The 21,539-nt window shown below is 36.5% G+C and overlaps 1 protein-coding gene across 1 annotated transcript in view; it reads left to right on the top strand.

Moving 5' to 3' along the window:
* The window catches only part of SLC2A13 (solute carrier family 2 member 13), a gene marked incomplete at its 5' end in the record, with an annotated part of 304,099 nt that overhangs the window by 89,875 nt on the left and 192,685 nt on the right, over positions 1-21,539 (top strand). Inside the window, one exon of the mRNA XM_039217667.1 lies at positions 14,556-14,664. Coding sequence (XP_039073598.1) covers positions 14,556-14,664 — 109 coding nt within the window. The remainder of the gene's footprint in view (positions 1-14,555; positions 14,665-21,539) is intronic.

Raw genomic sequence — 21,539 nt, 5'->3', positions numbered from 1 at the left:
CTCAGCATAACACCCTCAAGGTCCATCCATGTTGCTACACATGGCCAGATTTCATTGTTTCTCATTGCCATGTAGTATTCCATGGTATAGATAAACCCCATCTTCTTGATCCATTCATCTGTTGATGGACACTTAGGCTCTTTCCATTTACATATTTTCTTACACGTGACTTCTTACAGGAGATACACCGTGTGGGTAGTGAAAAATGTCCTCCATTGTAGCAGATGTAATAATATGATTTATAAAACTGGTTTTTGAAGCATCAGGACACAGTTTGATGATCAAGAAGGAGGATAGGATTATATTTGAAAATTTTATGTATGCATGCCTGCTTTTTGTTGCATATTTTAAAATGAAAAGATGGAATTTTGGAAGTAAAAGAGACTACAATAGAATTTAAAGGACTTGGTGTAGAATCTTAGAGAATGCCTGCAATTAAGGATAACAGAAGAAGAGTATCCAGCAAAGGTCACTGAAATGGAACAAAAAAAAAAAGGTTAAGAGATATAAAATTCTCTAGTATCAGAGAAGGTAGGGAATGAGATTTACAAAGGACTTGGCCATTGCATGAAATGTAAGGAGATAAAGAGGATTACTACCTCACTCTTGATATCAGCAATTAGAATTTCATTAGTGACATTTTGAGTGTGAGGGTTTCAATATAGGGGTGGAAGACTGGGAAGGTGGGGAGGGTGCTTACATCATAAAAATGGTGGAAATTGAAAAAGTGTATGTAGACTTGTTCTTCCAGGAGGTTTAGAGATGATGGAATTGTTGTTTAGTGTGATTGGGGTGGAGGGACTGCTTAAAAGGGAAGATCCCAGAGGAGGAAGGAGATTGTAAGATGGGGCACAGAATTAGGGGGTTAGAAAGGGGAGGGGTCACTGAGCTGGAAGAGGATAAGTCACAGGAACTTAGATGGCTTCAGAATTGGTTTAAGGTTTGAGGTAATTTGCACAGTGAGGTGAAAGTACGTGTGGATAGGGAATCTATTTAGGTCATCACTTGTTAGGTCAGAATACCATTTTAGAACAGACATTTTTGTGGTTACTTAAATGCCATTTTCTCATTTCAAATATGCCAGTTCTTTGTCTCATTAGAAAGAATTTAGCTTGCCTTGCCCCTTTACAGCCATTCAACTCTCACATGGATGTATTTCTTTTTTTTTTTTTTTAAAGACCAAATGGGTATATTACAACAAAGTGAAAGAGCTTGATACCAATTGCCTAAATAGAATATTTATGAATAGTACTTTTTAGAAAAGTGCTGGGAAGATGGTTTTCCACTATTTTCCTAAAACATTTATAGTAACCTGATGAATAATGAATGGGAATAATTTATAAAAGCTATATTCTCCACTCAAATAGAACATTTGTTTATATTCCTATATAGCAGTTACATCATGGCTAGATTTCACATAAAGAGCCATATATTTTTAATGTAAATGTTGCTAAATTAGTTTCATTCAACAGAGTCATAGAATCTTGATGTTTTAAGGGACCTCAGAGGACAAGATGTTCTAGGACATTCCTAAGAAGCACTCAGCTACACACTGCTTCACTTCTATTTAAATTGTACAATCAGATGATCGTGAGCCCTACTAGAATACAGTCTAAGCCACGAACAAGTTGAGTAGCAGGATTAGAACCATTTCCACATCCCAGTGTGCTTTTTATATATGCACACTCGTAAGTATGTAGAAATGAATTTTATTTTGTAATTGAATTTTGCAGTACAGTGGGCAGATTGCATTTTTAAAAGTCTAAGCTTCAGCATTCAGAAAAAGTAGACGGATGAAAGCATTTCTAAGTAGAAACTCAAGTTTCAGTCAGTATTTTAAATAGACACATCCTGACTCCCTTCACAGATTGCCATTGACCATATGGTAACTGCAGACATGCCTCAAAATAAAACAGCCATATGTAGATTTTCAAATACTGACCTCATCCCTAGAGAGCCATATTTATCTAGAAGAGCATTTCAAACCATATCAAGTAAAATTATGGTCTGTGTCATGTTAGAAGAGTAGGAGAATCTGCCTAATGAAAAACAATCACAAATTAAAACCAAAGATGCCAAGGATATAAGGTTAGATACCCACAGACATCTAAAAGCTAAGGCCTCTGGAGAAGTGTCTTTCAAATTCTCCTTGCCTGGTCATTATATGCAGTAGGATAATACACAGAAGCAGCATTAAAAGCTCTCTTGTGTCTGGTTGTGAACATAGATTGAGTGAAATTGCTTAGGGGATGATTAGTTGGAGTGCTGGTCTCAGGCTCACAGGCACCGAATGCAAATATCGGTCTACTGCATGTGCTAATTGAATACCATTATTTTTCTGGTTCCTACCATACAATTTCTAGAGTGGGACATATGGAACTCACTTCTACATTTCCTCTAACAATTGTTTTCTGTTGAAATTCTGCCACAGTTTTTCAGAACTTTTAGATTTGTAGGCATGTGCCTATGCATTACATAGAAACATGCAAGTAGCAGTTAGAAAAAAATGTACTTATATCTTCAGTGATATCTCATTTTCTTCAAGTAGGCATGGAGAGGAGGTCAGAAAGAGGGATGAACAACTGAAGGTCTGCAAATAATAAGAGATTCTGTGATGGTGATCATTGTAACTTTAAAACCTTTCTTTTTTCTCTGTGTGTATACACATATACATATATGTACACACATATATTTTATAGATCTGTACACACATGTGTGTATGTACGTGCACATAAAAGAAAAAGGAACGTGTTAACACCCTCATAGTATAAGGCAAGCCCAGTTCCCAATTGCGTCATGCTAGCAGATCTCTCATGTTCAAGTTCTGTTTAAATCTGTGAGCTCAGGGATATACTCTGTGCCTAAAGTTAATAAAATAATATCAATTACTCCTAAGTGTTCATTGAGAGCTTTTCTTTTCCTTTGCTTTCCTTTTGATGTAGTAGTATTTTATTGTGTTTTATTTAGTGATGAGTTGTGTTCCAGGTGTAATGCTATCTATCAGTTATCTTAAATTAAAATTGTGATCCTGAAGGAAATTACCCTAAGCCAGGAACTCTGAAAATTGCACTTTACCATGTAAAAGGTCACCGACATTTCCAAACTGATCTTTGTAATGCATGAGTAAATGTAAACCACATCCTTTATACAGCTGAGTCTCTTGCTTATGTATTACTGGACCTATATGTAGATATTTGTGAAAATTTATTTTTAGTCATTTTTATTTCTGGTAAGTTAGAAGATATGCTATTCTGAGCCAGATTTATGAGTAGTTTTTGGAAGTTATTTGAACTTACTCACATTTATCAATCTCTCCTACCTTTCCAAGTTACCTCATTTTGTTCTTTTTCAGAGTGTTTTGAGTAACAAGATGACCCTTTAAAAGCAAAAGCTTAAAATTTTTATCTTCCTTAAAAATGATAAATTCCTTCTGGAAATCCAGTAGTTTTTTTTTTTTTTTTTTAATTAAAACTAATGTACCAGCTTGTTAATGTACATAAATTTCCTTTTCAGTATTTATTTTAGGTACTGATCTAAGGTTGGAGGATTCAGTTAACCACTTTAGTCCATTAAATAGCTTGGGCAAAAGAAAAGGGAATATTTTGGTACTGTGTTGTTCCTAGCACATCTTTCTAGGATAAATGAAGCCTTGTTCATGCCAGTTAATTGGTCTTCCTATTAAGTTGTATTTGATTGGGAAATACAGTGATTGTATTTTGTCATTTGTATTTTACATTTTATTGGTGGATATTTTCTTCTGAATTTTGCAGGTTAAAACAAGAAGACTAAATGACATAGCTAATGAAGTTTTTTTTTTTTTTTTTTCCTTTAAAAATCCGGGCTTTTATTCATACTTGGTATGTAAGTCAGCCTTTCTGCTAAGGTCTTTGGAAGTGACTAGTGTTTTTTTCAGTAACTGAAAGCAAGCTCAGCAGCTATGCAAAACTTTTGTGGAAAGACCTTAATAATTGCTGAGAAAGCCAGTGTATGAAGCAGCCCTAAGTGAGATTTTATTTATATGCTGATGTAGGATACTTTTGGATTGCAGCCCTGAGCAAAGTAGATTCTAGAATCCCTCATCCACCCTGGGGCCTCCAAGGCCCAGTGCACCAGCTCTCTTGGATTTAGCCACCAAATGTTTATGGAGCTTTCCTGTAAGCTTTGTGTGTTGCGAACATGGCCTAGTGTAGACATTTCAAATATCACATGTCTTTGTACCTGAACAAATGGAAGATGCAGTTATTAATTATTCTGTTCCTTTTCCCACAGCATTTACATTCTATTATAAGTGTTATTTATTTTTGGAGTTAAACCTTTATAAGTGAAAGATGTGAGTGTTAGAAAATCTGTATTATGAATCAACTTCATTTTCGTGAACCCAGTACTCTACTTCCTACCCTATTTTGGAGAACTCAGTACTAAATTCTTTTTATAGAATATCTTTATTTCTTATTCTATATTTTATGACTAACATGGATTTTTTTTTAACATGTAGGAGACCAAGATTTCCCTTACCCTCCCCTTTTCTTTGTTATTATTGCTGCCAGAGATAATTGGAGAGTGGGCAAGGAGAGAAGAGTGCGGGGCAGGAGAACTACTTGAGAATTAGCAAATACACGTACAGCCTCATGTGTTTGGTTCATTTTTACATCTAGTTCTTGGCTATTTTTGGAATAATGGTGATTTTCTGAAAATCTTGCTAACAGAAATCAGTCTATTTTATTTAAGGAGTTATATTTCAAGGTACCACATATGTTTGCAGGAATCATGCTTCCGGAATCTGGCAGGACATTTGTGATTTTTGGACATTCTGCCCTACTATAAAATTACGAGCCATTTAATTTGGCCTGATTTTTATGTTTTTGGTATCTCCATTCATGGTAATTATCAGGTATAAAACCAAATAGAAAAAGAAAGATCACTAAAAAATGCATGAATCCTGATTACATTTTCATCTTAATGGAGCTCTTTGAATTTCATTTTTGTGGAATCTTAAAAGTAAAGATGCTTAATTTGTTTACCTAGAAGGAGAACCCGTGTGACTTCTTGATAATTTTTAATTTAAAACTTCCTAATTCTTTTCATCTATGGAGGAATTCTAGAGAGCTGATGGAGGAAATAAATCATAGCTTCATTATTTGAGTTTTGGTGGAATACTTTACATGCAATACCACCTTTAATCATCACAATATAACTGTGAAGTACATGTTGTCACATATGTGCCATGTGAGGCTCAGAAAGCATAAGGAACCTGCCCACGGTCACACAGTTTCGACATAGCTGAACTAGACTCAGATCTAGGTGATTTGATTCCTTGGTCCCTGTTCTGTTCATCATTACTTATGGTTGTAGTATCCTTTAGTAGATGCAAGTCATTCATAGTCATAGATCTTAGTGTGTAATAGAAAAATTGGGTAGGTAAGAGGCTATTTATATCACTAAGAATGATGACTTGTTATGAAAATACAACAGACCATTAGGTTAAGAGTAATATTCTTTCACTTAAAAATTGCTTTGTCCAAAGACATTATTGTTAAGAATATAGTTTAAGAAAACTATATATTTATTTTAAAAAAGGATGCCACCCTTTGCTCAAGAAAGGTTGTCTTTTAATATTTTTTTTCCTCAGCAACATACCACACTCCCATGGCCATTAGGAACTTCTGAGGTCTTATTTGAGAATTTTGGGCTAGACAGTGCATTTTATGATTGCCATCATTTATGTAGCTACCTTTAATAAAAGAGATATTTTAGAATTAAGATAAGAACAAAACAAAATTTTGGGGAAAAACTAGCATTTTAGTAGCATAAAGCCCTATCATCATCTCCTCTTATAAGCAGAAAAAAGTCTTTGATTTAGCAACCTAGAATAATAATCACTGGATTAACACAGTCATTACATATAGGCCTTAATGTACCATGATCAGCTCACAAGCACGCATCTATAGACAACTAGCCTAACACAACATCTTGGCAAATTGATTGCCTTAGAAGGATCACAGAATGTATTGGCATAAATGCCAGACTGTGAAGGAATGATTGAGCCACATGGGGTTGAATTTATCAGTAGCAGCAGTCCATTCTTCCAAACAGAACATGTGCCAAGCGCCAGCTTGTAATCACAAACATCATCTGCCGCATATTGAAGAGGAAAACAACATAGATATGCTCAGGATCTTAGTGGTCGTTTATAATTAATCACAACATTGTTTATCAACTTACAGTGTATTCAGACTGCTTTATTCTTGAGTTCTCAGTAACCATTATTTGCTCTGGTTCTTTCTCCCTCCTTCTCTCCCCTCCTTTCTCCTCATATTCATTAAACAAATATTTATTGAATTTCTTCTATTTGCATGACCTTAGGCTAAGTACAATGGGAAGCTAAACTTGATCTGTTCACCCCACCCTATGTATTTCAGTACGGAAGAGACATCCGCTACCTACCCTGCAAAACAAATTAGCCAGCAGTGAGAGCATAAGAGAGGTATAAAACTGACAGCATGAGTCAGATGACAGAATATCTTCTTTTGGGAACAGGGGTGACCTCATAGAACAGGAACACTGTAAGAGACAGAGATGTCAAAATATGAGGCTTCTTTGTGTAAAACAGGTTACCCCAAGATTGTTGGAGCATAGCATATTAGAGAAGAAGTATTGTGAGATAAATCTAGAAAAGTAGTCTAGGGCAGGTGTGTGCCCTTTATCAGCTAGGCCCTAGTGGGTCTGTTGCAGAAGATTTTGAGCAGGTGAGTGAAGTAAGTGATGGGGGTATGTGTTAGCAGACAGTGTGGCAGCAGTGTGGAGAGGCGAGGTTGATCAGGCAGAGACCATATACAAGGCTTTGTCACTGAATGCAGGATGTATTTCTTAGTGGGTGTTAGTTGTTAGTGTTCTCCAAAACACAGAACCAGTAGGGGAACTGTGGGGGGCCGGGGGTAGAAGATTGGTTTATTATAAGGAATGGGCTCACATGGTTATGGAGGCTGAGAAGGTGGCATAGTCTGCCCGCTGCAGGCTACAGACCCAGGAGAGGGACGGTGTACGTCCCGATCTGAGGGCAGAAGACCAGTGTCCCATCTCAAATAGGTGGACTGAGAGAACAAACTCTTCATTCTCGTTTTGTCTTTTTGTTTTCTTTAGACCCTCAGCGGATTGGATGATGCCCTCCCACATTGTGGAGGGCAATCTGCTTTCCTCAGTCTACCCACTCAAATGTTCATCTTATCCAGAAACACTCTCATAAAAACACCCAGAAATATTGTTTAGCTAAATATCTGGTCACTCTGTGACCCAGTCAATATAAAATTAAGGCCTACTGCCTGCCAGGAAGTTTATTATCTCTAATCCTGGTAATGGTCAGTGCTCCTACTCCACTCACTTAGTTGAAGAGAAGATACAGGCTTAGTGAGGCTGAGTACCCTGTTGAATACCTCCCAGTGGCCAAGCAGTGGAGTTGGAATTTTAGGCCTGGTCTGTGGATTCATCGCCATCCTCTGCCCTACACTGTCTCACCTATGAGCTGGCTGAGAGTCCAGCTGGGGCAGCAGAGAGCTGGGGAGCCACTGATGCAAAAACAAAAGAAAAATTTCTGCTGTTTTGTGGAAAGAGGCACACACACATTCATTTTCGTTAGAATTTAGCAACTTGCTGGGTATGGAAAGTAGGAAGAGGGAATGAATAGCCAAAGACCAGGGTTTTAATCTTGATTAATTGCACGTAAGGTAAAGAGCAAGTTCGAGGTGAGGAATGATGACCTCTGTTTTATATGTACTTGAGCTGGCATGCCTTTTCTGGGTCCTTCTCTAGGCCTGAATCCCATACTGTACATATACCTCTGTTAGAGCACTTAAGCTACTGTGGAGTAGCTTATTTTATTTCTTATTTTATTTCTGTGGGTGACTCCCTGTCCACCCCGATAGTAGGAGCTCGTTCTGGGCCTCCTGGGGTTTTGTGCATAGCATAGAGTAGGCTCACAGAACGTGCTTCATGTGTGATATGTAAGCTGGGAGCACTTGGTCACAGAGGCAGGAGGGAACAGTGCAAGTCCAAGGAAGAAGACATTTTGAAATGCATGTTGCAAAACTATAACTTGGACCCAACTAGATGTGAACGAAAGACTTCCCCGGCAGCACGGAGGGCCTGCTCCACAGACACACTGAATTTATCATGAAACAAGCATGGTCCATTTTCCTAATTATTTGCAAATGATGCTCACCTCCCTGGAGATGGGAATGGAGGATGGAGTAGAGTAAAGTGAATGTTCTGAAATCGGTTAAGGCGGGGGACTGTGGCAAGTGAGGCCATGAAAAAGAGAAAAAGAGGAGGTTAGGGGATCAGTCATGAGCATGGAGCATGTTTATTACTGTAGCATGAAAGTGCTTCAATTCTGTGTTTTGTTAAACTGTGCACAGTTATTGATTTTTTTTTATGCTAAGGAAAATAAGCTTAAGGATGCATATGAAACTTCTTGTCACTTATGAATGAACCAGAAGGTAGCTCAAGTCATAGCTCTACACACTTACTGGTTTGTGACCTTGGGAAAGTCATGTGATCCCTCTGTGCTCCTTTGCTCATTGACACCAAATGCTCTCACCTACTTACGGCTCTTCTGATGATGAAAATTGGTTCATGAAGAGCTGTTGAAATATTAAAGAACCCATTGAGATTTGAGCAGATATCTTGAAATCCTCTTTGATCTGTTGGTGTCACTGCGGTTGGCACACCTCCCTTCCCGTGGTCCTGTGGAGCGTGAGAACTGTGTCCTCTAGTTGTGTCAGGAGAGGACTGTGGTGTTGGGTTCTTGCTGAGCTTGATTGTAGCCCAGTCATGGAGCCCCAAATTGGGGAACAGGGAGGGTAGTCTTGGAAGCTGAGCAGTGATTCTTTTGCTCCCAGGGAGGGCCCTACTTTTCTCCACAGAGCATCTTTCCTTATAACAAGTAATTTAGTCTGTGAAGACTGTCAGCAGTGGGGAAGCCGCCTACAGTTTGCATCTTGTAATTCATTAGTCATATTGTGTTCTCCTTCTTATCCTTTAAGTTTTCTTTAGTATGTGGCAAAGTCTACAAATAAATAAAACAAAAGGAAAGGGAAGAATAAGAGCAAGGGAAATCTTGAAGAGATTCCAAGGGTCCTGCATCCTCGACAGTTCTCACTTGATAATCTAGCAGCTGTCTTCATCAGTCCAGTTTATTCAAATATTGTTGTTGCTTCCAATTAATAATTCCTTTATGCCCTTATTTAAGTGAAGGTTGTGGTCTTTGAAAGCTTGAATATTTTCCTTAGCAACGATTTCACCATGTCAGCCCTGTTGACATAGTTTATTTGTAAAGTGGTGTGTGTGTGTTTGTGTGTGTATGTTACGTTTTAGTAGATCTAGTGAGGTATAATTTACATATAATAAATGGTAAATAGTGAAGGCTTATATGTTGGTACGTTTTGACAGATGTGTACACTGTGGAACCCTCACCACTGTCAAGACGTGACCACATCCTTGCCGCTCAAAAACTTTCTTTCGTGCTCCTTTTTAACTCTTCCCTGTACAAACAACTGCTGATCTGCTTTCTTTAAAAAAAATTTTTAATGTTTATTAAGAGAGAGAATCCCAAGCTGGCTCTGCCTCTGTAAGCGCAGAGCCCAGCGTGGGGCTTGGTCTCACAAATTCGTGAGATCATGACCTGAGCTGAAATCAAGAGTTGCACACTTAACTGAGCTACCCGGGTGCCCCTTATCCACTTTCTGTCAAAGCAATGAGACTTGGAAAAAAAGTTTTTAACTTCGAACTTAGTATGTTTAAGTAGCTTATAGTATATTCAGACTATTTTCTTAGTTAAGTTTGGAAGATTCTGTCTTTTAGAGACTGTGCCTATTACATCTAAGATGTTGAATTTGATGCCACAAAGTTTTTCCTAATATTCCTTTATTATCTTTTAAATATCTGTAGAATCTGTATCAATTACATTTCTCTTATTCATGATATTAGTAACTTGTATCTTCTCTTTGTTTTTTTCCTGATTGATCTCTGTATTAGCTTCCTATGGCTGATGTAAAAAATCACTACAAACTTGGTAGCTTAAAACGGAAAAAATTTGTTCTGTCTGGTGGCCACACATTTGAGATTTATTTCACTGGGTTAAATTCAAGGTGTTGGCAGGGTCATACTCCCTCCAGAGGCTTTAAGGGAACAATTGGTTTTTTGCTTTTCCCATTTTCTTGTGGAACCGGCATTTCGTGGCTTATGGCTTCATCAGTACTGTATCTGTGTTCATGGCCACATTGCTTTTCTCCCATCCTATCCTGATTCTCCCTTTGCCATGTCAGAATCTTTAACTTAATTACATCTGCAAAGTTATTTTATTGCCATCTAAGGTAACATGTAACAGTTTTCAAGGATTAGTTCATGTGCATATCTTTTGAGGGGCTATTATTCAGCCTACCAGAGTGTGGCTCAAAATTTATCAATATTATTTATATTACAGAGAACTAACTGGCTTTTGGTTTCATTGATTTTTTTTTACCCTCCACTGTCTTTTTATCTATTTCCTGGATTTCTATTCTACACTTTACTATTTTTTTCATCTTATATTTTGGGTTTTATTTGTCTCTCTTTTCCTGGTTTTGTAAAGTGGAAGCCAAGGTCATTGCTATAAATTTTCCCTCTGTTTTACATTAACTCCATTCCACAAAGTTTCATTTGCTGTGTTTTCATATACTTTCAGTGCAAATACTTTCTAATTTCCCATTGTTTCTTTGACCCATGGAAATGTATTGTTTAGTTTCCAACATGGAGGGAATTTCCCAGTTATTTTCCAGTTATTAATTTCATTATTAACTTCATTATGGTCCAAGAGCATTCTTTTTATGACTTAAACCCCTTTAAATTAATGGAGACTGGTTTTAGAGCTGAGAATATAATCTGTCTCGGTAAATATTTCAAGACATTTACCATTCATTTACTGTTGGAAAGAATGTGTATTCTGTTCTTGGTCAGTAGAATGTTGTTTAAATGTCAGGTCAAGTTTGTTGATCATGTTGTTGAAGTCTTCAGTATCTTTGCTAATTTTCAGCCTACTTAATTGTATGAGTTATTGAAAAGAGGGTGATGAAATATTTTAGTATAATCATGGGTTTTTCTACTTCCCTTTGCTGTTGTATCAATTTTTGTTTCAAATGTTTTGAAGCTTTTATTAGGTGCATTGACATTTAAGATTGTTATATCCTCTTGATAAATTAGTCCCTTTACTGTTACAGGTTGTACTATACCGCCTTTTTGCATGTCAGATAATTTTTTATTATATGCTAGACATTATAAATTTTATATTACTGCTGAATTTTGTACTGGGATGCTGTTCCATTGCTTAGAAGCAACGGGGTCTTGATATTTAAGCTCTTTTGGATGGTACCCAAGCAGTGTTTAACCTGGTACTTTTGATTACTCTTCCTTACACTCTAGATCTCTCCCTCTGATTGGTACAAACAAGTCCTGGAATGGATTTCTTTAATTCTTTCCTGCAGCTCTCTCCCTTGCCTTGAGTACTTTCCTCATGCATACCCACTCAGTGGAACACCCGAGGGGGCTACAGATCTCCGGTGTCCCCTCTTTGTGACTCTCTTCCACTCTGGCACTCTACTCTGGCAACTCTAGCCACTTTGGCATCCCTGGATTTCGAGCTGCATCTTTTTGATTCAGGGAGACCACCAGGGTCTGCCTAACTTCCCCTCCTTGTATTGCATCCCGGAAGCTTTTTTTGAGGCATTAAGCTGGGCAATTTTTGTCGGGCTGACTTCTTTTGTTTCCTGAATCTCAGGGGTCACTATCCTTCACTGCCTATTACCCATTATTATGAGAACTATCATCTGGTGCATTTTTCATGGTTTTTAATTGGTTTCAAATTGGAGGTAAATCTGTTAACTATTACTCCATCTTGGCTGGAAGTGGAAATCAAGAGCTGGGATTTTATTCGCAGTGTGTTCTAGTGCATTTTTAATTGTACCTGGAGACACATCTGTAGCCTTGACTCACGGACAGCTGTTAACAGGAATGGCTACACTTATGGGGTTGTCCATCTCATCCTTTGCTGCTGGAGAACCCACACCTGGCCAGCCGTTGTGAGTGTTAGTTAGCATGAGGTGTTCAGAGTGGAGGAAGAGATGAACCCATGCTTGGTCCTTTCATCTGTTATTTTAGTACATGTTATATTTTGAGTTCAGTATGTTTTATTGTGTGGGAATTTGTGTCTCAAAGACAAATGCTTTTTAAAAATTAAGTGTGAAATGTTTGCATACACTAAATGTTTTTAATTACAAAAATAAAGTGTAGGAAGTAGAGCATGACATTTTAAATTTTCACTTATGAACAATCAACCAATTAATATGTTTGATTTTTTTCTTCTGCTTCATATCTTCTGTGATAAAAAAAAATTAATGATAGTTTTCATTTAAGTCAATTTTACTGCCTAATGAAGCTGGGCTTATAATTTTAATGAAAGGAAAAGCTTTCCTTTTATTTATGCATAATCAGATGTGGACTACTGTGACCAGAATTTATCTGTATATTAAAGCCAGTCTAATAACAGAATGGCTATTGTTTATTTTTAGCAGGAAATCAAAACCAAGAAAAAGTTAAAAAGTCAGAATTATAAAAACTAGAAGATAAATATGTGACATTTGTACAATAGTATATATCTTGTTATTTAGACAAGTCAAACTTTAAACCTAATTTGTCCTTATTTTCTCTTTATTTCTCTGTCCCCTAAAATCATGGGCCATCGAGTCATGGAACAGTTTAATAGTGAAAGTAGATGCCAGCTGCCCACAGATCATAATAGATTCCTTACAAAGCACCAGTTTTTAGTCTGTGGAGGCTCAGTGCTAAAAGATAAAAAAGAGATTTTATTTGTTTCTGTTTTGTTGTCATTGTTGTTTTAAATTTTCCACAGTACACAAAGTAAATGATAATCTTTTTCACTTAAATTTGTTTTTATTTATGGAAATGGGTGTATCTTTTTATGATGCTGTGTATGTTTTTCAGGTTGTGGCTCATTTATAGATAGCTCAATTTGCAGGCGAACCTGCTACCTTTCAGACAACTGATCCAGATATATTTCATGATTATCACAGTAAAGCTTTGGAAATCTACCTATTTCACACAGCCTTTCTGATACACTGAGTTTTAATACTGCTTTACCTGAAACTAAAACAGTTGACATTTACAATACTTTCACCCTCCTTTCTAAATGGGCTGTCGCTGCATTAAGGATACTGTCTGTATCCTGTCTTACCATTTCAGGACAAAATCATTTGCAGTAAATCAGTTTTTTTTCATGTGATTTTAATCACATCCATGCAAAGATGAATGAATATTCTCACTCCGTTAATGCTCAGTTCTAATTAATACCCTGGCTCAACATCCCATATTAGTTTTTATTGCCAAGACAACAGCATATTTTATTCCATTTTTGTGAACTGGAATATTAGATATCCTAAAGGTTCTTGAAATGGTAAAATTTCCTTGGATTTTGAACTTGACTTGGTTTAGAGTTTACTAATGAAACTTGGCCTCCAGTAAGATTGCCTCTAATTAAGCAGTTAACATTCCAGTGATCCTAGGCCATCTCTTCTAACAGTGGGAATAGCATAGGTCCTGGGAGTCAACTCTGGCCTGCCCCATCAGGACACTCTATAGGATGCCTCTTAAACCTGAGGTAAAGGTGTACTTGAAGTACTTCTGGGACTAGAAGGGATACTTTTAGTAATTATGCCCAGACAGTACTACATCAGTAAGGCTAGTTACCTTACATAAGGCCTCTGAGGCTCATATCTACAGCTCTTCTGATTAGAGACCAAGGCATCTGTGCCATTTTGAAAACCCATTTATATTTTAAAAAGATCACTGAATGCCACTTAGGGAACTATTCAAAATCTAGAAATTATATATCCTAAAATGGACATTATTTTTTTTCTTTTATTATCTTTTGGGTAACATTTATTAATAGTATAAACCATATAAAGCATAACCAAGTCTGATACCTTGCCCAAATTTCTTAACTTTAATTGAATAGATTGGAAAGAATTTTGTTACTTAAGTCAAATAAATTGGAATGAATTCTGTTCCTTGTTTAATTGTTTTTAATGAGTGCCATTCTTTTGGTTGATTAAAGCAATTTGCCAGTAACTTTGTAAGTAGTCCCACATTGAATGGATTTTAAATAATAATTAATTGCCAAGGAAGTGGAAAAACGAAGAGTAGTTAATGCAGTTTGTAGGGATTTAAGGAAGAATAATTTCTGACAGTTCCAATTATGTAAGTCTTCCTAGAACTGGTAAATTGCTTTAACCTGAATTGTTTCTTGTTGCTTTTACAGTTTAAACTCAAATATATGCTGAGTCTGTTTTAGAAAATATATCGTGCCCAGATTTCTGTAAACATATGTATGTTCCATTTTACAATGCTCAGTTATTCACAGAGATTTGGGGAAGTTGATCCTAATGGGAACAGTGACTGTGGGACCTGAAAATAATAGATGTGTCCTTCTTTTTCTTTCTTTTTTAAAAAAGCTGGACCTGTGATCTGCAGAATGCTGAGTTATCCCCCAACTCGCCGAGCTTTAATTGTGGGTTGTGGTCTGCAAATGTTCCAACAGCTCTCAGGCATTAACACCATCATGTATGTATTTCTTTCCTGGCTTTTTACTGAAAAGATTATGAAGGAATTATTTTTCATGGGAAAAAAAAAGAATAGGACTTTTGGTGATTTGTTATATTAATTTTGTAGGATCCTCCTTTTAGAAGATACTTTACAATTTTTAATCCTATCAATGTGTGGTTTAGAAGGAGGTGATCTATTTTGTTTTATTTTATTGGCTTTATTTGATTTCAGAAATTTTTCTTATATATCATCTGGTACTTCCTTATATTCTGAGCTAATGAATGTATCATTTTCATAAGCCATTACTTGATGCTGTTAGAAAGTGAAACAAAAGGTAAACACCTGGCCTTGCCAGGGATTAACGGGCACTCAGATAACTAGTTCCTTTCCTTTTGGGGCAGTCAGTTACAATGCAGTGTGCTGAGAACATTAATAGAAGATGTTTATTACCACCAGAGTGGGAACAGAGAAATGGGGAAGACACCAGTGTATCTTATTGTCTAGTTTTCAGATTAATCCCCAAAGCTGAATGGGTTTGGGAATGGAGCAGGATGAATAGGTTGTACCATGTTTCATTCAGTCAACATTAAACCCATTTTTTATGACCTATTTTATACAAGACACACAGGAATTAATAAGATAGACATGGTTCTTGGCCTCATACAGTATGTAGGCTGGAGTAAATAAACTTACATTTTAATATAGAGTTTCAAATTGTGACAAAGGCTGTGCAGGACTATTCTAGTCTTCCACAGAATACACTTTTAAGATCCTAGGTAATAGAATGTGGGTTAGAGGTAAGTCATGAGTTTTGCAGAGAAACTAGTTGTTGGGTGAAAACCTGCTAAATCTTAGAAAATTCTCCCCCACAACCTATTGGTTAAATTATTCACCAAAAATACAAATTATGTAAAATTCAAATTGGTAAACCATTTGTATTTAGGACTCTTGATATTTTCCTTTGAAGTCACTTGAGATAATGATGACTTATTTAGTGATAATTTGAGAAGAGTGAGTTGGTCAAAATAATTACTAAAAATAATGATTAGGGCCCAATGACCTATTAGATTAAATAGGGGTTTGTTAAGAAACTCCACTTTAAACAGTTCCACACTCTTGGTGAATTTGATCTGAATCCTAGTCCTTGATAGACTCCAACTTCCTGGATTACATTTTTAATATTTGGACCTCTCCTCCGTCCCTCTAATATGTGTTTTCATCTTTCCTCACCTTTATCAGCTCTATAAAGGTCTGTCAGGACAGTACCCAGCATGTTTGTTTGTCTTCTGGGTGTATGTGCCACGACAGTTCTGTGTCCACCATCCTAAGTGCGGTGATGGAACAGAATTGTAACATGGCCAACACCATACTTTCAAATAATGCAGTGCAGTGATACCCTATGGGAAGATCTATTTTATCAACCTAACTTAAAATGTATTCTCTGTTTCTGTTGTTTGTTCTGACCTTTTCTGGGGATTTACATATGACAGAGTGAAGTTTTGTTGTGTTTTTTTGTATTCCTATAAAACATCACAAAGCCAACTCTCATTGATGGGTAGTGGCTAAGGGCAGTGTGTTCCTAGTTGAAATGACTGTCATAGTCCATTCATAGATAACTAGCATAAACCATGCTGATTAAGGTTTTCATTTTTTTAAAGTTTATTTCATTTTGAGAGAGAGAGAGCGAGAGCGTGCAAGTAGGGGAGGGGCAAAAAGAGAGGGAGACACAATCCCAAGCAGGTTCCATGCTGCCAGCACAGAGCCCCATGTAGGGCTCCAACTCCTGAATCATGAGCATGACCTCAGCCGAAATCAAGAGTAGAATGCTTAACTGACTGAGCCATCCAGGCACCCCAAGGTTTTCAGATTTTAATAAGGCATTTAGTTCTCCAAATACTCTGTCTTCTCACAGTAAGATCAAGTGATAGGCGCCTAAGAACCTGATATTCCTTAATATTTATGGTTGTCATTGTGTGCTTTGCTTATTACAAACTGTACATAATAGAGGTATGTTGTCATACAGCTTTTGCTTGCAATCGAGTATTAATCCTGGAAAGTAGGAAGAATAAAATAAAGTAAATGAGGGCTCGATTTAGATTGCTTCTCTGTGATGCAAAACAGATGGCCAACTCCCTGAAGAAATTGATACGATAGTTTAATGTTTTGAGGTTAGAGGATTAGACACTTAAATGAAAGACACCTGTGATAAATAACTGCTGGTTATTCGTAATACACAGCTTCAAACATTCATATTTTAAGTCCATAAAACTTAATGCACATCTTTCATTATACCAACTGCCTGCTATCAACATCTGGATGGAAGATGACTAATCTGGAAGTCTCCTATAGTGTGTTTTCTTCTCCTCTTTCTAGTCTGTATTGGGGCATGCATGTGTCCTTTTTCCATTCTTAAGATTCAGCAAATACTATCATAAGTTTTGTTTCTTCTAATTTAAAGTAATCTCTTAACGGGAGTCTATTAGTTTATATTTTGTTGCTTTTAGTAGAAAATATTAATTACATTTTTTTCTTATTTTAAAAAAGATCTCATTTTGTTAATTTGAATTTCTGTTTTTATGGATATTCCATTATGTGTATTTCATTACTCTTGCTCTTTCTTTCCATCTTTTTTCCTGCTAAGTAGGCAACAAAGTAGGCAGTGCTCTTCAGTATTTACAGCCCAAACTTAATAGTCATTAGAAGTTGAAATCTTTTTACAAAGCCCATCCTTCAACCTTAGAGTTTGTGTGAACCTAAATTTGGGGTATTTTTGAATTCTATTTCTCACCAAGAAAAGTTCATAGGAAGATCATATGGAAAAATATTGAAAGATAAATCATTTTTCCAATTGTATTATATAATCTTACCATGTTTAGTTTTCTCTCTTTTTCCTCATAGAATTTTTGTTTCTATCTGCATGACCTATTTAGCTTCCTACCTCACTCAAGGAAATAGATTTTCTTCTTGGTATATTTAATTTTCACATCGTCTACCATGAAAAAAATAATTGTGTGTGTATATGTCTAAGTACTTTACATTTGTATGATAACTCACATTTATAGCCTAACCTATACCTTATCTGCTATCTGTCAGTGAGCTTCTAAGTTCTTAAAAGCATTACATACTTTAGAGACTCCATTTAACTTTTAGAAGAAGCAATTTTCTAATAAGATTTTAATCACTTAACAATTTCAAACATGCTGAATAGATTATTTTCTTTTCACAGGAGAGAAAGAACAGAACAAATGGAGTACTAACATTCCTAACATAAAAGTGTTTGTATTATTTCACTATATCTCACAGGCCAATAAAATATTTCCACATGTGTTAAAGAGGAGAGGAGTGATATATGAGTTGGTAATGATTAACCTGAGGAAGCTTTCTTAAGAAACCCTTACTGTGATCTGTTCTAACCTCTATGAAGTCAAGAAAATTTCCATTTCCTATCTAACAAATTTAATCTGGTGACTGTTAATACTCGAACCCTTCCCACATTATTATTATTATTACTACAGCCAAAATGTGTATATGTGTGAAAGGGAGAGAAGGAGAAAAAGTATGAAAAATAAGGAAAATACCTGGTTGTTTAGAGGTTTGATAGCATGTTGCTTCTTTTGAGCAACTTATAATAAGCTATATCTTGATACATTCTTATGATCATGTAATCAGTCCATCTTGGACAGGTGGGCGTTATCACATTTTTACCTGGGAAGACCACCAAGTGGTTAAATGGTTCACTTTAAGGTTACACAGAAGATCAGTAGTAAAGAGGAGAAGGAAATACAGAAATTTAAGCTTCTGAGTCAGCTTCAGGTAAAAAAAGATTGTGAGGGAATAAATTTCTTTTGGGTACTCTGTGCCAGTCCTCCACTTTTAAGCTATTCTTCTTTTAGATTAAGGTTCCCAGATTTATCTCTTCCTACTCTTCCCTTTTATACTGCCTCAGAGTGGGGGTGGGAAGTAGGCATTTATATTGGATAGGCAGTCATTCTTACTTCCATAGTTGCATTCCCTTAATCCCCAGGTGGTCTCTTCTTCAAGAGATAATAAAGGCTTTTGGGAATTAGGTCTTATAGTAATAATGTTAAGGGCTATCATTCATTGAACATTAAATATCAGATACTACTCTAACATGTACTAACTCACTTAAATGTTAACAGAAAAAGGAAAAAAATAGGACAAAACTGTTAGCCCCTCTAATGATGTAATTATATATTATCATGATAATAAACATTTCTACTGCGTTACATATGTAACACTATAAAGTATTTTTATAGACATGATCTTTCCAGATGTCCATAAAAATTCTGTCAGGTAGGCAGGGCCAGTTCTTCTGTTTATTCTGTAGCTAAGGAGACTAAGGCTTAACAAGTTACATGAGTTGTTCATTGTCATGCTGTTAATAAGTTTTAGCAGTGAGGGTGGAACCCTGATTTTCTGACTCCAGATCCCATGAACCACTCTTTAGTTTTAGAACATCTGAAATACGCAGAGCTGCCTGTTTAAAGCTTGTCTGGGGGTAATGTAAGGTAAGAAATCAAAGTTAGTGGCACTTAGTACCATCCCAGGATTAAAAAAGAATGTAGAATGATTTTGTGTATTCATCTTAAGAATCTTAAGCTCATTACATTCTTTAATCTCCTGATGTCCAGTTAAGTAAGCCCTTTGCTTTCTACCCTGATCTAGAGTTCCTGGACAAACCAGCCAGATCAGTGGCTGGGTGGGGCATTTATATTTGTTAATCATGCTTAATTAATTTAATTTTAGAAAGGTAGTACTTCTGAATCTGTTCCATTCTCATATTTTATCCCCAACAAACTCTCCCAGTATAAAAAATGATCACGCAGTCAGGAAGCATGGCCCAGAAAGCAAGCATGGCCAGATGGTGGTAAATGTAGAGACAAATAAAGGTGACAAGAAATAAGAAGAAAACAATAAGAATTTATGCATTCTCCTGTTGTAAATCTGAGCCAGAGGTAAGGTTTTGCGCTCTGAGATTTTCAGCAGGCAGAATGAATGGACCAAAGCATCTGCTCACTAATGTGAGCATTCTCCTCCCTCCGCTGCCTTGGTAGGGCTCTGAACCGAATCCAAAAAAGCTGTTGAATGATAATGTACTTACCTTGGTGGAATGCCTCAGGATGAGTGTGTTTTGTAGTCATTTGTGTTTATTGGATGAAAGTGATTAAACAGATGAGAAATGGTGAAGGTTCAGTGTTCACTCCTTTGCAAGATGAGTTTAATGTGTTGGGAGGAATATTGGCCCAGGAATCTGGAGAGAATTAGTTTCAAGATCTGTCTCCCCAGTGGGGCTTTAGGCATACCAGTCACTTGCCTTCATTCTAATTACCTGTCAAGTGAAGTAGATGTGCTTTAATGTACATTTGATGAGGAAAAATGGGGTTTCTAAAATGGAAGCTAAATCATTTGTGTTTGAAATACTTTAAACCTTTCTTGGATGAAAAGTTATCACACTGCAGGAGATCAGTTTTAATCTAAAAAGAAAAATGTATTTTGTTGACATAAGTTTTGGAAGATTGGTTAAATGCTTGTCATTGTCCTAGATTCTTAGCACCTTATTTGTTAAGACCACATTTTTATTTTGAAAGCATATCTTTTTAAGAAGGATGATCTTGGTTATAGTTGACAGTGATTTGTCCCAAAATTGTGTAGCAAACCTATGACCTGATGTACGAGAACATGGCTTCCATAATGTAGTAAGGGTAGGTGCAAGCCCAGTCAACTTCACTGGCCTCTCAAATTATGTACAAAGGAAAAGATGCAACTTCTACCTTTGGAGTCTAAGGCCATTTTTCATGACAAATCACTGTCTTAAAGAACAAAACAAAGGATTCTCATCACATGAAGCTCTAAATAGAAGGGCTTTGTAGTGCTTCTAATTGCTTTCCATTTCTATGGGTATACGTTGTGATCCCAGTAAGCAGTTAGAGTTCAGATCCTGCTGAGGAATAGTGTAGTGTGTGCTTCAGCCCTATTCCAGGAGTATTTCTTCATCATCCCCAGCCTGTCAATGTAGTGTCGTGCCTGCAGTCATTCTGGGGTTCCCTGAGCAATCTCTCCTGGGCCCAGAGCTCTAAGGACCTAAGAAGAGAGACACAGGGAGTTTAACTAGAAACTGTCAGATTCTAGAGTTAGTTTCCATAGCTAGAGGAGATTCAGAGAGAGGCCAACAGCATGTGGGGTAGGGCATTAAGAGCATCTGTTTAAAATCTTGCCGTATCATCAAATATGTATAAAAATAAGTTCACACGATATGGATATGGACTTTCATAGTATCTTTCCATGGTTATAGAAAATTTATTTTTGGTGGAAAAAAAAGTCACCAATCATGCAAAAAAAAGTAAGTAATAAAATGAGAGTTTTATAAGAAACGATGAGAGTATATTTCCTTGAGTATTATTATCTTTCAGAGGCTTTTTTGTATAATTCACAAATAATTTTGTCTTGTCATAAGAATCTTAAAACTACATCTACTAAAGTATTCATTTATTCCTTCAATCAACATTTGCTGTATTGTTGATAGAGCTTCAAACATAATTCTTGTCATTGAGAAATCTGTATTCTGCCAGCAGTTAGATGCAAATACTTACAGCATTTTAAAAGCCAAATTAATATGTTGTAGGAACACTGTAAATGGAAAGACTAGTTTTACCTGGAACATGAAGAGGACATATATACATGATTTTTTGCCATATTTTTAAATTTTCTTTGCATGTATTTGTTTTCTGACCAGAAATGCGGTGTATCAAATATTAACGCAACGTTTGGCATTAGATCTGAATTTGAAACCAAACCTAGCACACTTGCTGTGTAAGCTCTACTGCTGCTTTAACTTCTCAGAGTCTCAGTGATCTGGAAATCCAGAATAATAC

Source organism: Hyaena hyaena, unplaced genomic scaffold (genome assembly GCF_003009895.1).
Source record: "Hyaena hyaena isolate Hyena2069 unplaced genomic scaffold, ASM300989v1 scaffold_704, whole genome shotgun sequence".
NCBI classification, from domain to species: Eukaryota; Metazoa; Chordata; class Mammalia; order Carnivora; family Hyaenidae; genus Hyaena; species Hyaena hyaena.
The sequence above is the reverse complement of the archived record's forward strand: the minus strand, read 5'-3'. Positions and strand labels throughout refer to the sequence as shown.